Source organism: Oryzias latipes, chromosome 16, assembly GCF_053564925.1.
Source record: "Oryzias latipes strain Hd-rR chromosome 16, Olatipes_Hd-rR_3.1".
Classification (NCBI taxonomy): Eukaryota; Metazoa; Chordata; class Actinopteri; order Beloniformes; family Adrianichthyidae; genus Oryzias; species Oryzias latipes.
The window spans coordinates 20,162,847-20,174,976 of NC_136252.1; the positions used below are offsets into that span (position 1 = coordinate 20,162,847).

General features: G+C 38.6%; 2 protein-coding genes across 3 annotated transcripts; one reads left to right on the forward strand and one right to left on the reverse strand.

The window, feature by feature from the left end:
- On the reverse strand, positions 1 to 10,830 carry steap4 (STEAP family member 4). Its single transcript, XM_004077856.5, has 10 exons — positions 7,789 to 10,830; positions 7,368 to 7,475; positions 7,207 to 7,277; positions 7,011 to 7,098; positions 6,045 to 6,323; positions 5,840 to 5,934; positions 5,629 to 5,739; positions 2,176 to 2,218; positions 1,894 to 2,058; positions 1 to 546 (listed from the first exon to the last, which is right to left on the reverse strand). The coding sequence occupies exons 1-10, from the start codon at positions 7,987 to 7,989 to the stop codon at positions 289 to 291; spliced, it is 1,419 nt and encodes a 472-aa protein (XP_004077904.1). The 5' UTR covers positions 7,990 to 10,830; the 3' UTR covers positions 1 to 288.
- LOC101165585 (C-reactive protein) lies at positions 3,535 to 5,256 on the forward strand. 2 transcript variants are annotated; one of them, XM_004077857.5, is made up of 5 exons: positions 3,576 to 3,623; positions 3,813 to 3,867; positions 4,066 to 4,168; positions 4,525 to 4,813; positions 4,942 to 5,256. In XM_004077857.5, the coding sequence occupies exons 2-5, from the start codon at positions 3,813 to 3,815 to the stop codon at positions 5,158 to 5,160; spliced, it is 666 nt and encodes a 221-aa protein (XP_004077905.1). In that variant the 5' UTR covers positions 3,576 to 3,623; the 3' UTR covers positions 5,161 to 5,256. The 2 variants fall into 2 exon arrangements, with proteins under 2 accessions (XP_020565819.1, XP_004077905.1); XM_020710160.3 differs by having other exon boundaries at positions 3,535 to 3,867.
- Positions 10,831 to 12,130: the final 1,300 nt, after the last annotated feature.

Sequence of the window (12,130 nt, forward strand, 5' to 3'; positions counted from 1 at the left end):
TCTGCAGACTTATAGATATCTTTAGTCTTTGTTTTTTACATGTGTTAAACTGGTTATACAATTTAAGAAGAAAAAAATGATGAAATTTACAAAATAAGGGATACAAAACAAATACAAGAAGCACTGTAGTATAATGTAAATCAGGTGCCTTATTGTGGTTTAAAAGGACTTGACTCTCTTTGGCATTATGAATATGTAGCTGTGTAGGTGTACAAATCTATTAAAAATAAAATCACTTTGTTTTTGTGTTTTCGGTTTATATATACTGAATTTGTGATTGTGACGGCTCTACCGAAGCAGTGATTTTGTGCTTTCTTCTTCAGGATCAGTCCTCTCCCAGCCCTGTCGAATTCGAGTGAGGCTTCTGTCCACACAGGGCAGGAGGAGCAACAGTTTGAGAACCAGCACCACTGTGGGAACCACCAGTGAAAGCATGTATCCAGGAGGACTGAACCACTTGTAGGTAGAGGGGTAGAGGAATCTGTCCCAACCGTACAGGTAAGTGTGAAAGGTGCAGAAGAACAATGTGATGTATCCCAGCTTGGACTGGAAAAAAAAACATGTAAACACAATTATATAAATATCCTGATGACATCCCAACAAAATATGACTATAAACTTCTGAACTTTTCAGAATAGGTCAAGAGCTCAAAAATGTAACTGACCTTTAGCAGGAAAAAAAGCTCTCTAAATGCATGTGGGTAGACTCCATCTTATCTTAGAGCATACTCATTTCTTTTCTATAACTCCATCTCTACATAATGCAAGTGTGTGTCCGGTCATCACTTTTAGGTGTGTGTGCGCACAAAGAAAACCTTAATATTGTTTTCAAGGGTAATGTATGCTGCCAAATTACATTTGATGAATAACTTAACATTTAAAGCGCTGCTCTAATTTGGACTGGAGAGGGGGGAGGGTGAGAACATTTGCGTGACATGACCCAGATACATTTATGAATGTGTGGTGGGGCTCATTTCCTGTCTGAGTGGTCAGCTTAGGGAAACAGGGAGACAACACATGCGAGCGAACAACCACAGAAATATTAGAGAAGTTGGGAAGATAATCAAACCCCAAGATTCTTCTTTTTCAATCTGTTTATTTTTTTTCTTTTTAGCACATCACTGAGCTGTTATTAAACCCCTGACAAGATCATTATTTTTCCACAGCGTTCGCTTTTCCTAAAACCTGGTGGAAAAATTTAGAAATATTCATCTTTCTTGCTCAAGCTGAGCAATATTTTGATTTCTGTCTGTGTCAACCCCTCTTCCCAAAGTCATGATATTGTAGTTGGATGAATAATTAATCCCTCTGCTGCCATGACCCTGAACAGGATTAAGCTTGTATGGAAAACAAATGAATGAATGAATAATTCAGGGGGCTGTTGATGAGCATCTCCTGATGGGAATGTGGCTGCGGTGCGTGACACAGGTGCCCTGTAGCTCCAGTTGTGCTCTTGGGCCTTGCACTTTATGTTACCGTGTGTCCTTTATTTCACTTTTTGTTATTTTATGCTCATTTAATGTGCTCCTAAAATGCCCACTAGGTAATTTAGAAAATAACTTCCCACTAGGTGTTCTGAAAACAGTTCCAAACATGATATTATCTCTTTCAAGAATCCTTGTAAAAAAATAGAAAATAAAATAAAAACAACAGAGAAACACACGAGTGATTCTTATTTTGGACACCACTACTCCAAAACCTCAGGACTATTCCACATTTAGACTTCCGCAAATGTGGCTTGTGTTGTTTCATTAAGTCAACACATTACAGGGATTGAAGTGAACTGCGCTGGGCTGCACAACTTCAAAATAAGATGTGAGTCCGTAATTTCTACATGTGACTAAAATACTCCAGAACACTTAAAACTTATGTGACTCAGAAAAACGGTATTTACCTGAATGAAGCTGAACTCTCTCCAGCTGAGAGCGTTGCTGACAGAAGGGAGAGAACTTATTCCTAACAGGAGATAAAAGCAGAATCCCATGATTCCCATGGAGTAATACGTGTCTGTGCGCCAGGCCATGGTGGTGTCAAATGGTGAGGTTTTGTTCTCCCTTATCTTTATTGGAAAACAAAAAGAGAGTGATAATTTATGTTTAGTTTTTTTGTATACAAGTAAAAAAAACATTAAAAAGATGTTTTTTATAGGTTAATACAAGTTTGTAAGGTTCCCTACCTGGGAGATAGTGTGAGCTGCAAGCCGGTATCTCACGTAGTACCTGGGAACAAAACAAAACAAAGCAAAAAGTTTATGCCAGAAATCCATAGAATTGTAAAGCACTGGAGTAATTTTTTATTTGTAATATTGTTTTTAGTTTAATTTTTGGTACATTATCAAACATAATCACAAGCTTTACACCCAATGTGTACATGTGAAATAAAATAGAATAAATAAAATATAACAGAGAAAAAAAAACTAAGCAATAACAAGAAGAACAAAAAACAGATCAACCTCTACTAATCAGGAAATTAAAGGAAAGCCATCTTTTGATACATTTTTCAAATACAACTGCATTTTTTTTTTTAAATAGTGAAGGTTTACAGAGTATTCTTAGTTCGTCTTGGTCATCCACAGATCCATTCTCCAAATTAAGACTCCTCACAAAACCTTTTAGAGGACCCCACATGTCTTCGAACAGTTCCAACTTTCCTTTCCTAATACATATCATTCTTTCTAATGGAAAAACTATGAGCATCTGTTTCCCCCAGTGAGTCAACTTGGGCCTACAGGTTCTTCTCCAAAACATTGCAATGGTTCTTTTTGCTTGTAAAAAACACATGTCAATCATAATTTGACACTGGAGTAATTTTAATGAAGCAGATCCAGCATACCTCCATGAACTTTGGGCTACGTTTTACACATACCACTCGTAACACTTTCATACTGAACCAGTAGCTAAATTGTCCAGTATCTTTACGGCCAATCACAAACATATTTTGCCTATAAATTCAAAGATGTCTATTACTCTGCATTCAAGACGGTTTCACCAGCCCTTCTCCAATCCTTTCCACTAGGAATGAAGCTTTGGCATTGTCTGGCCCTTAACCCCATGATGAACTTATTTCCTCTAAAAAACTCAAAATGTCACTCATGTTTTGGTTTTTTTTGTAGATGCTAAATGAAAATAATTTTGGAGCTGAAGTTGTTCGATGCATATTTGCATCAATAGGTGTTAAAAGTGGAGTGGAAGAAACTGAAATGCACATTTTTCTTTTCTTTTCTTCCTCTTCTTCACCTCTGTGCTTCACCATATTGGCTTGGATCCCTGCTCTACTCATGCAGGCGGAAGAAGATTTAGATCATGCAACAACAGAACTTGTAAAGAGTAATAATGAGGACTGGAGTTGACAACATAACTATTTCTCATGTTGCACTGATTACCAATTGTACTTAAGATCAAATTAAACAACTTTGGTTTCTATCCATTCCTATAATTATGGCAGAGGATAAATCTTTTTGATAAAAAACAAATGTCTGTTAGGAAAAGAAAGTTTAAGGGCTCAAAAAAGGGAAAAAAAAGGAGAACTGAAAGGGGTACGTGAAAGAGAAGTGATAAAAATAGAAGACTGAGAGTACAAAAGCTCAGAACCTTCACAGATAGCAAAGCTTGAAGATCATTCAAGGCAAGATTGCGGCACTTAATGTGGATGGATATGATTCATTTTATTACATTAAAAGATGTTTATTTTTTAAACATTTATTATTTCCTTCCATATTTTACTTGTATTGTTTCAAATTTTAGTTTGTCACACAGTGCAGGACTCTCTGTGCCACTTTTTTATGTTATGTTATGTTTTACTTTTCTCCAACAGATGAAGTTGTTGCTTTTCCTTATGGTCATGGGAACAGTATCTGCAGAGATTCAAGGTTGGTTATGTTATTTTTGTTGACCATATAGATGAAACTATAATAAATAAATGATAAAAACATTGTTCATTTTCTGTACATAGTGTCCTATGTCTGAAGCCACTTAAGGTTTTGTGGTTAGTTTTCAGAATTTAGAGAACAGGAAGAGGAAGTTGAAGAGGGTTTTTGTCCATTTTGTCATTTGCTGTCTTTTTCTAGATCTTTCCGGAAAAGTGTTTACCTTTCCCAGAGAAACAGACACAGCTCACGTGAGGCTGAACCCAATTAAACAGGATTACAACGCTGTAACTGTCTGTCACAGGTAAATCTATGAACTTCACATTAACCCGTCATATTTTGGTCTGGCTCTTTGTTTAGATCTGGGGGTGCTGTTGTAGTGTATTCTGTGAGCTTGAGTGGGGGGTCACTGAGGTGGACATGTCCCCAAAACATCATTTCCCCAGTTCAGTACAAAGCCACGCTTCTACATTGCATCATTTTATCTTTCTTTTTATCATGGTGTGTGTGTGTGTGGGGGGGGTATTGTGCAGGTTTTAGACAAAATATTTCTTTGTCTTGTCCTTTTGTTTTTAAATTTGATTATGTTTAAATGTAATGCATTTGCATGATTTGATTTGATTTGAATTTAGCAACTTATGTTTTTGTCTCCTCCAACAGATCTTTCACAGACCTCAAGAGAGACCACACCTTTTTTTCTTTGGCAACTCCCTTTGACACCAGCGCTTTCCTGATTTTATGGCAGAACCAAGAGATAGATCCCCATGTCAAAAGTGAAAGGGTTGAATATGGAGGATGGGACTATAAGCCAAACATGTGGCACTCGATCTGCACCACATGGGACTCTGTGACTGGACTGGTACAGATATGGTTTGATGGGTTACCTTCAATCAGAAGATTTATCATCTCTGGATCCATCACTGGGACAGTCAAGGCTATTTTAGGACAGGTAATAATTACTTAAAATCTAAATGTATTTTTGTCAAATGCTTTTCAATTGTTTTTGCATATTTGCAAACAGTGCACAAAACATTAAACCCCTATTTTTCATCCTTCATCACTTTGGATACCCCACAGGACCAAGACACCCATGGTGGGGGGTTTGACATTCACCAGAGTTTTGTTGGCATGTTAACTGATGTCCACATATGGGACTACACCCTTTCTCCATGTGAGATCCGGCACTACACTGAAGAAATGCACTTCACAACTGGAAATGTGCTGAACTGGAGCGCACTGGACTTTGAGATTATTGACAATGTGCTGATTGAAAATAGGTTTCAAATTTGTCACTGAGCTTCAAAATATTCAAGTTAGCTTGTGGTCTTAAACCATCCTTTTTTTGAAATGTAAAAGACATTGGTTGATATAAATTGTTCCAAATTTTGTTTATTTGTGTGATTGTCTGAATTTATTGAGTAATCCCATAGCAGGTATATGTAATAAGCCTGCTTTTACTAGGTAGGAGAAATAGAAAGAATGTAGACTAAAAAAACTGCCAAAATATCTCCAACGTGAAAGAGAGGCCTGTTTAATCAAAACGTTCACCATGTTTCAACTACATGAACTAAGAGACAGTAAAATGATTCAAACATGCCTCACAAACATACTAATTTGAAAATGTAAGCTGACAAAAGGGAGGGAACTTATTCCTAACAGGAGATAAAAGCAGAATCCCATGATTCCCATGGAGTAATACGTGTCTGTGCGCCAGGCCATGGTGGTGTCAAATGGTGAGGTTTTGTGCAATCAGCTGTGACATACCTGAAGGAAAGTATAAGAGTGTAGAGAACGTGCAGAGAGGCAAAGGCAAGAGCTAAAAGCCCCAACTGTTTCCTGCACAGCATCCAGCGATCCAACCAGTCTGAAAAACGTCTGAAAAGAAGAGGGAATTAACAAATAGGTTGAAATATTACAAATAATAAATATGCAGACAATCAAAATATATTTGTATTGTTCCATTTTGGGCCCTGACTTGTATTTGGTTCCTCTGTAAAGCTGAAGGAACGCTGCTATGATTCCAGGCAGGTAACAGAGAGACAACAGGATGAGAGAAACAATGGGAAACACCTGAAGGAAATGAGGGGATACATGAAAGTAACAATTTTTAACATTTACATGCTACACTTCAAAACTAGGAAAAAAAGTTTTCTTTAAAAGATACATTGATATACATCAACCTTATTGGCCAAAGACACCATGATCCGGAAGGACATGTCCTTCTGTTGTACAATGTAGGAGTAGATGACTTCTCGTAGGAGTAAATAGAAGAAAAAAGAGGCAGTGAGCCCAATGGCCAGTCTGATGGGCAGCCTCCACCCTGGGAACAACTGCAAGGGGAAGTCCTCCAGTTCTCTGGCTGCAGACAGAGATCCTCTATCCAGAATGCTGAAACCAAGTTTGGTAGCAGTCTCTGTCACAGCTTGCTTAGCCTCAGCATTGTTTCCACACAGGTACACCTGGATCCCAAAAACATCAAACATTGTTACTGATCTACAATTGCTCCAAATATGAATTATGTTGTATTTTATTGCCGGGAGAATGTTTTTTTTATCTGCTTGTGTGGTGATGAAAGGCTCCATTTGATTGTACATACAAGGGGGCAAACCTAATAGTAACTTCCTCCAAGATATACTAAATTTAGGCACCAAGAGCAGGTATAATCCAACAACAATGCTGCAATCCCTTTTGATGTTGCTTATTATGTTCAAAATACCACACACTCCAGCAAATAAAGATGCATAATCCTGTGTGGTATCGTGTCTTCTGGGACTGCACAACACCATCAAAACAAAGCAGGGAGCCCCACATGTGCAGCAGCTTTGCACTACAGAGAGACAGCAAAACATGTGATGGCAAGCTTAGATCTAAGCCAGGCTGGGGAGTCAGTTGATTCAAAGAAACATCAGAGGTGGTACTCACAGCAGGTTTTAGTCTGATTCATCAATTTTGGCTTACGCTATTTGATCTTAATTTGGGTGAAAACTTTAATATGAGGTCTTGATGTAAAAAAAAAATTGTTTTCTAGTCATTTTTGTGTTGTTGGTCACTAATGGATAATTCTTGTGGGATATGAATCTTCAAAAAACCCAAATAACTTAAATCAAAATATTATAATAGTATAGAATAAGGGAAAATGTCGGTACCTGTCTGTTAGCATCTGCAGGTCCGTTCTGTAAGGCCCAGGCAGACAACGTGTTAAAAGCTTTCACCACGTGAGCTCCAGGAATCAGCCTGGATAGAAAAACAAACTTCATTGTCATACTCAAACACACACACTCAAATTAGTAAAGATTAAGATGTGATCATTGACATTCTAAGTATCTAAGATGGCGTCCTTACCTCTGCAGATACTCTGCATTAGAGTCTGTGTACATATTTTTCTTGAGATTATTGCTGACATCCACCATCACCTTTTAACCAAAAGACAGAAAAAAGAAAGGCATGCAGTGGCGGCAGAGTTGGGAATGGGAAGAAAAAAAACTTTATTAGACATAAGGTACCTTTCCTTTTAGCTGTGGTGCAAGTGGCTCCAAAAAGTCGTAGTGTTCTCTATGAACACAAATAAAGATCAAATGGGCATGTTGGGCTGCTGCCTCGTGGTTCATCACCTAAAAAAACACACACAAGAAGAAAGCATTCCAATTAAAAATGAAAACATGTTTTTTTTAACCACTGCTTCTGAGGTGTTGTTTTTATGATCTAAAGCAGTTTAGTATAAGCACATGTGTGTTTTACTTTTTCATCCACAATTTTATCTTACTAGGTAAAGACTGCTATCATTTTTATGCCGTCTAATCTGAAGGGTTAAAATCACTTCTTAACATACACGACCACGATTTCAGCTTTGACAAAAGCTCCAACAACCACATATCAAAAAGTCATATAATAGAGGTTGTGTTTGGCAAGAGATTGTACAAATACCTGAGTTCCTGGAGGCAAAGGGCCACAACCGCCGGGTCTGCGGCTGCCGTAGACCACCTTGTATCCACACTGGAGCAGGCGCTGACCCAGAGAGCGCCCCAAGTCCCCTGTTCCGAAGATGCACAACAGCTCATGTCGTGGCACAGCTGCTGTGTTGACAGAGCAGAGCAACACGCTGTCAGGCTTCACCTCCTCTGACATGTTGCTCAGCTGGCCGGCGACTCTCACGCAAGATGTATATTCAGAGAAAGAAAGCAGATATAGGTAGGTGTTTTCTGAGTGGTGAAAAGCTGTATAGAAATATGACACCGAATTGTGCCTGAGTCAAAAACTTGAGAGCTATTGGTTCTTTGAGTGTCAAGACTGACTGGTTTTCAAAGTGATACAGCAGCTTTTGGATCAACTTATCTCCTCCCATTTTCAGGGATTTGCTGTGGGTCGGAACTGGGAAAACCCCCTGGAACAGGGTGGAGGCATCTGCCTGGAAGTTCTGGTTGTTTATCTTCTTTTTTTTTATTCAACACTATGCACATGCGGCTATACGATGGTACTGGTTGTGTCCGTGTCAGTGAGTGTTTGTATTGGAAACTCCGTGGCAAAATTTCAAACTAGACTGGTTTCTGGGAAATCAAAGTATCAGCTGTGACAGATTATGCAAGACTGGAATATCCTACTTTAAAAATGCCTGCCAAACAACAGATGTTTTCCCTGCTCTACCAAATCTGTACTTCTACAAACCCTCCATGTTCATAATCGGTCTTCATTTGCTCACGTTTCTTCTGAGAAAAATCAAAGAAATATGAGAGCTTTTAAAGAAGTACTTTGGGGCAAAAATGTCATGAAGGGGAGTAACACAAAGTTCACTTCTGTATCTAGGTTGTTCTGCGGTCACACAGAGTGAACACAGTGGTTTTCTCCCACTCCCTCTTCACTGTACCGTTTCTATTTTCCACCCATAAAATCACACACCGTTTACCGAGTGCGTAATTACTTTGACAAACGGACAAAGCAAACCACACACCTTTTTATTTGAAGGATGTTATTTGTGTGGAACTTAAAATGAAAGAACCCAATCCTTATAATCAGCCACTGATGCTTTGGTCAACTCACTGGTTCAGAGAGTTTGCAGGCAAACCCCCCCAATTACAGGCTAATCTGCACTCTTGTTTTCCCCCCATGAGTAATTAATGTTCTTTGCTTTGTATCTGAAGGTGGCCTCTGACTCTCATCCTTCTTTCCCCCCCCAAGAGGTCCAGCAGAGCTGTTCAGAGCTGAGGTTAGCCACAGACCTAGTGACCTGTCCTGCACTGTAATTACTGTGTTCCACACGTCTTTACTAAATACCATCAGAGTGCTTGTGTAGGCACATTTTTGCTTGCGAGAAAAATATAAAAAAGCTCTTTTTTTAGCAGCTGTTAACAAAAGCAGAAGCAATAATAGAATAACTGCTGTTTGTTTGGTTTAGAAGCTTCTAAATAAACAAAGTAATAGTGTTTATAATATGTTGTCAAATCTGGGGTCTCCATCTTTTCTAATTAGCTGAACAAATAGGTTTTGGAATCCCAGAGTTCCTTGCCCTTTCCCAAAAATAAAAACAACCGCAAAGATTAGCTTAGAAAATCTGAAGCACTAAACAACACAGGCAGCCTTCAATAGCCATATCAGCCGCAGTTAAACATTTGAGAGCAACAAACCAAGCAATCCGGTCTAAAACAGTGTGGGAGGCTTTGGGATAATCAAAACAGAAGTGAGTGGAGGCAGCAATCACATATCAAATGTCAAATATGGAAAAAGGCTCTCTCAGCGAAGGGTGATGATTGGGCTGTCCAGTTTTCCCAGGGCGAGAGCCATTACGGTGATTGGCTTTACACTATGATATAACTGATTGTTTAAGCAAAATGCACGGTGCATTAGAGCCGTAAGCTTATGCTAATGAATTCTGATCCATAAAATGAGGCTCAGCGGTACAGTAAAAACCATTCTTTTTATAAGTACTGACAAGTAAATTGATTAACAAAGAGGTAGCTTGCACTTTAAACAGCGGGATATTTGAAGTTACTTGCTAAAGATGTGTTAGAAGTTGGGAAAAAGAGTATTTTAAGAAGGCAATCAAGCTGTGATGAGTTCATGTTGGGGTATCAGGCTTTAGTTTCTGGTTTAATGCCTCACGGAGTCGTACTTTACTGTTTATTGTGTTGTTTGTAAAATATGCAAAAGATGTGCAAAGTCACAAAACCCAAATACCACACTATGCTCTCACCTGCCCATTTCCACCACCTGAACATCCGAGTTCCGGCACAGCTTGCAGATAAATCAAGACGCTCACAAATAGTCATTATGGTTCACCTCCTCAGTGTCGTGGCCTGCATTCATTGAGTTAGCCTCCCTCTTGCTTGTTGCTATAATTCACAAACAGGAGGCAATAATCAGCGGGGACATAACTGTGAATCTACATTCGTCAGGCACTTTGCATTGATCATTTATGATAAAAAGTGAGACTGCAATGCTGTGAGCTAAATCAGTGCACACATATTTTGTTACACTGTACTGAAGAAGGTGAAATTTTTATTTTATTTTTACAACAAAGCATTTTCACCACTTGTACGTGAGGATGAATCGTAAACTTTTTTTCCAGAAGTATAGGACCACTAAACAAAGAAGCTTTATGAAAACAAAAAAAAAGATTTTCCGTTGCAGAGGTTATACACACACACATACAGTATATATGTATGTATTTCTGTGTTTCAAGAACAAGTCTGAGTGTCAGATACCACACTACCAAGGCGGTTTAACTCTTAGCTCCATAAATATGAGATCAATGGATCAGAAAGCAGCTTAAATTTGCAGGTTGTCATGGCGCAGTCCGTAATCCCAATCAAAATCTTTTTATTTGTGCCTTTCCCAAAACTGGCTTTGACATTACTGAAACATCAATTTCTACACAATAAATATATCAAGTGAGGCATATATGGTAACTTCAATTATCAAGTCAAGAGGAATTAAATCCATAACTAAGAAGAGTATGTTCTTTTCTTTTAATTTGAAGGCCTTTGCTGCTGCTTTGCGAAATTTAAGTCTCTCATCTCAGCATTTCTTTCAGGAATATTTAAGGTGCAGGAGGAAAAAGTCGAAGCTATTTTTTTTCCGCTGCAAAGCCCCCTGTTCTCAATCTGATTAGAAGATGTGTTTGAAAGTGACTCAGACTCATGCAGCAGATTCATATAGGAGGGGACTTAAAGGATCTACCGCTAATATCTCGACGGCTGATGCCAAAAGAGCAGTGAAGTGCCGCTGTGGTAAACAACACTAAACAGCACTAAGTCTGTCAAGGTGTGTTAGTTTTAAACAAGAAAAGTCAGCTTTTATTTCTCCTTTAATGTTTTCTGAAGGGTTAGTTTGATTGGGCATTAAAGCTCTAATAAAAGTTCAATTATGCAGAAACTGAAAAGGACAGGAAAAATGTAATATGGATTTTCTCTAGTGATGAGGTCAGAACAAACGCTCCTCATGTGATAAATTATTGGATACATGAATTATTGCACAAATCTTGTTTGGAGAGAATGTATTAATAATGTTCTACAGAAGAAGGATTTGTTATTTTATGTCCACAAAAATAGGATAGCAGCATTTGTGCTGCAGGGGCTTGGTGTGATCTTAGCTTTTGACCACACTGCCACACTTTTTTCCCCCCCGTGTCTCACCTCCAGTTCTCTGCATGACATATCTACAGTTTGTTTTCCCCTCAAGGCACTCGGTGTCATCGTGTGAACTTTCCTGACTATCTTTTCAGGTCATGTTTTGAGCTGAAGGCCACAACCCAATGCAGTTGCAAAGGCCACATCCAAAAGCAGCACTTCTTGAGGCAGGAATGCAACCAACAAACATAATGATAACGGGGCAAAGAAAATAGTTGAGCTGCCAAAGTGCCATTTTTTTTGTAAGCAGGAGTGTCTGTGGGAAATCAGATCCAGCTGGCTGGATGAAGGCAGATCATGAACGAACTTGCAACAGTCCTCGACTTGAACTCTTTCCCTGTCTATCCCTTGGATCTCTGTGAGGTTTGTCACTGAGATTTTTGTGAAGATTCCCAACGAATCCAATCAAAGGAACTCATGACAATGCAAATGTTCAGAAACATTTATAGAGAGGAAGAAGTTGATTTAATGATGTTGGTATTAGTGTGGATAGGAAACTTTTCTTTGTTAGCTGGATGAAATTTTCTTTCCAAAACCAAAGTATGTGCCATCAGAAAAAGCACTGACTAATCCAGCAGAGGAAAAAACAACAACACGTCTTTTATACATTATCATTCATTCTACCGCATATAATAAACGGTTTCTGA

Coding starts and splice junctions, on each gene's coding strand:
- LOC101165585 (XM_020710160.3), top strand. CDS start 3,642: ATGTGGATGGATATGATTCATTTTATTACATTAAAAGATGTTTATTTT. Junction 4,169..4,524: donor GCTGTAACTGTCTGTCACAG/GTAAATCTATGA, acceptor CTCCTCCAACAG/ATCTTTCACAGACCTCAAGA. Junction 4,814..4,941: donor TCAAGGCTATTTTAGGACAG/GTAATAATTACT, acceptor GATACCCCACAG/GACCAAGACACCCATGGTGG.
- steap4 (XM_004077856.5), bottom strand. CDS start 7,989: ATGTCAGAGGAGGTGAAGCCTGACAGCGTGTTGCTCTGCTCTGTCAAC. Junction 7,476..7,788: donor CTTTGCCTCCAGGAACTCAG/GTATTTGTACAA, acceptor GTGTTTTTTTAG/GTGATGAACCACGAGGCAGC. Junction 7,278..7,367: donor CACCACAGCTAAAAGGAAAG/GTACCTTATGTC, acceptor TTTGGTTAAAAG/GTGATGGTGGATGTCAGCAA.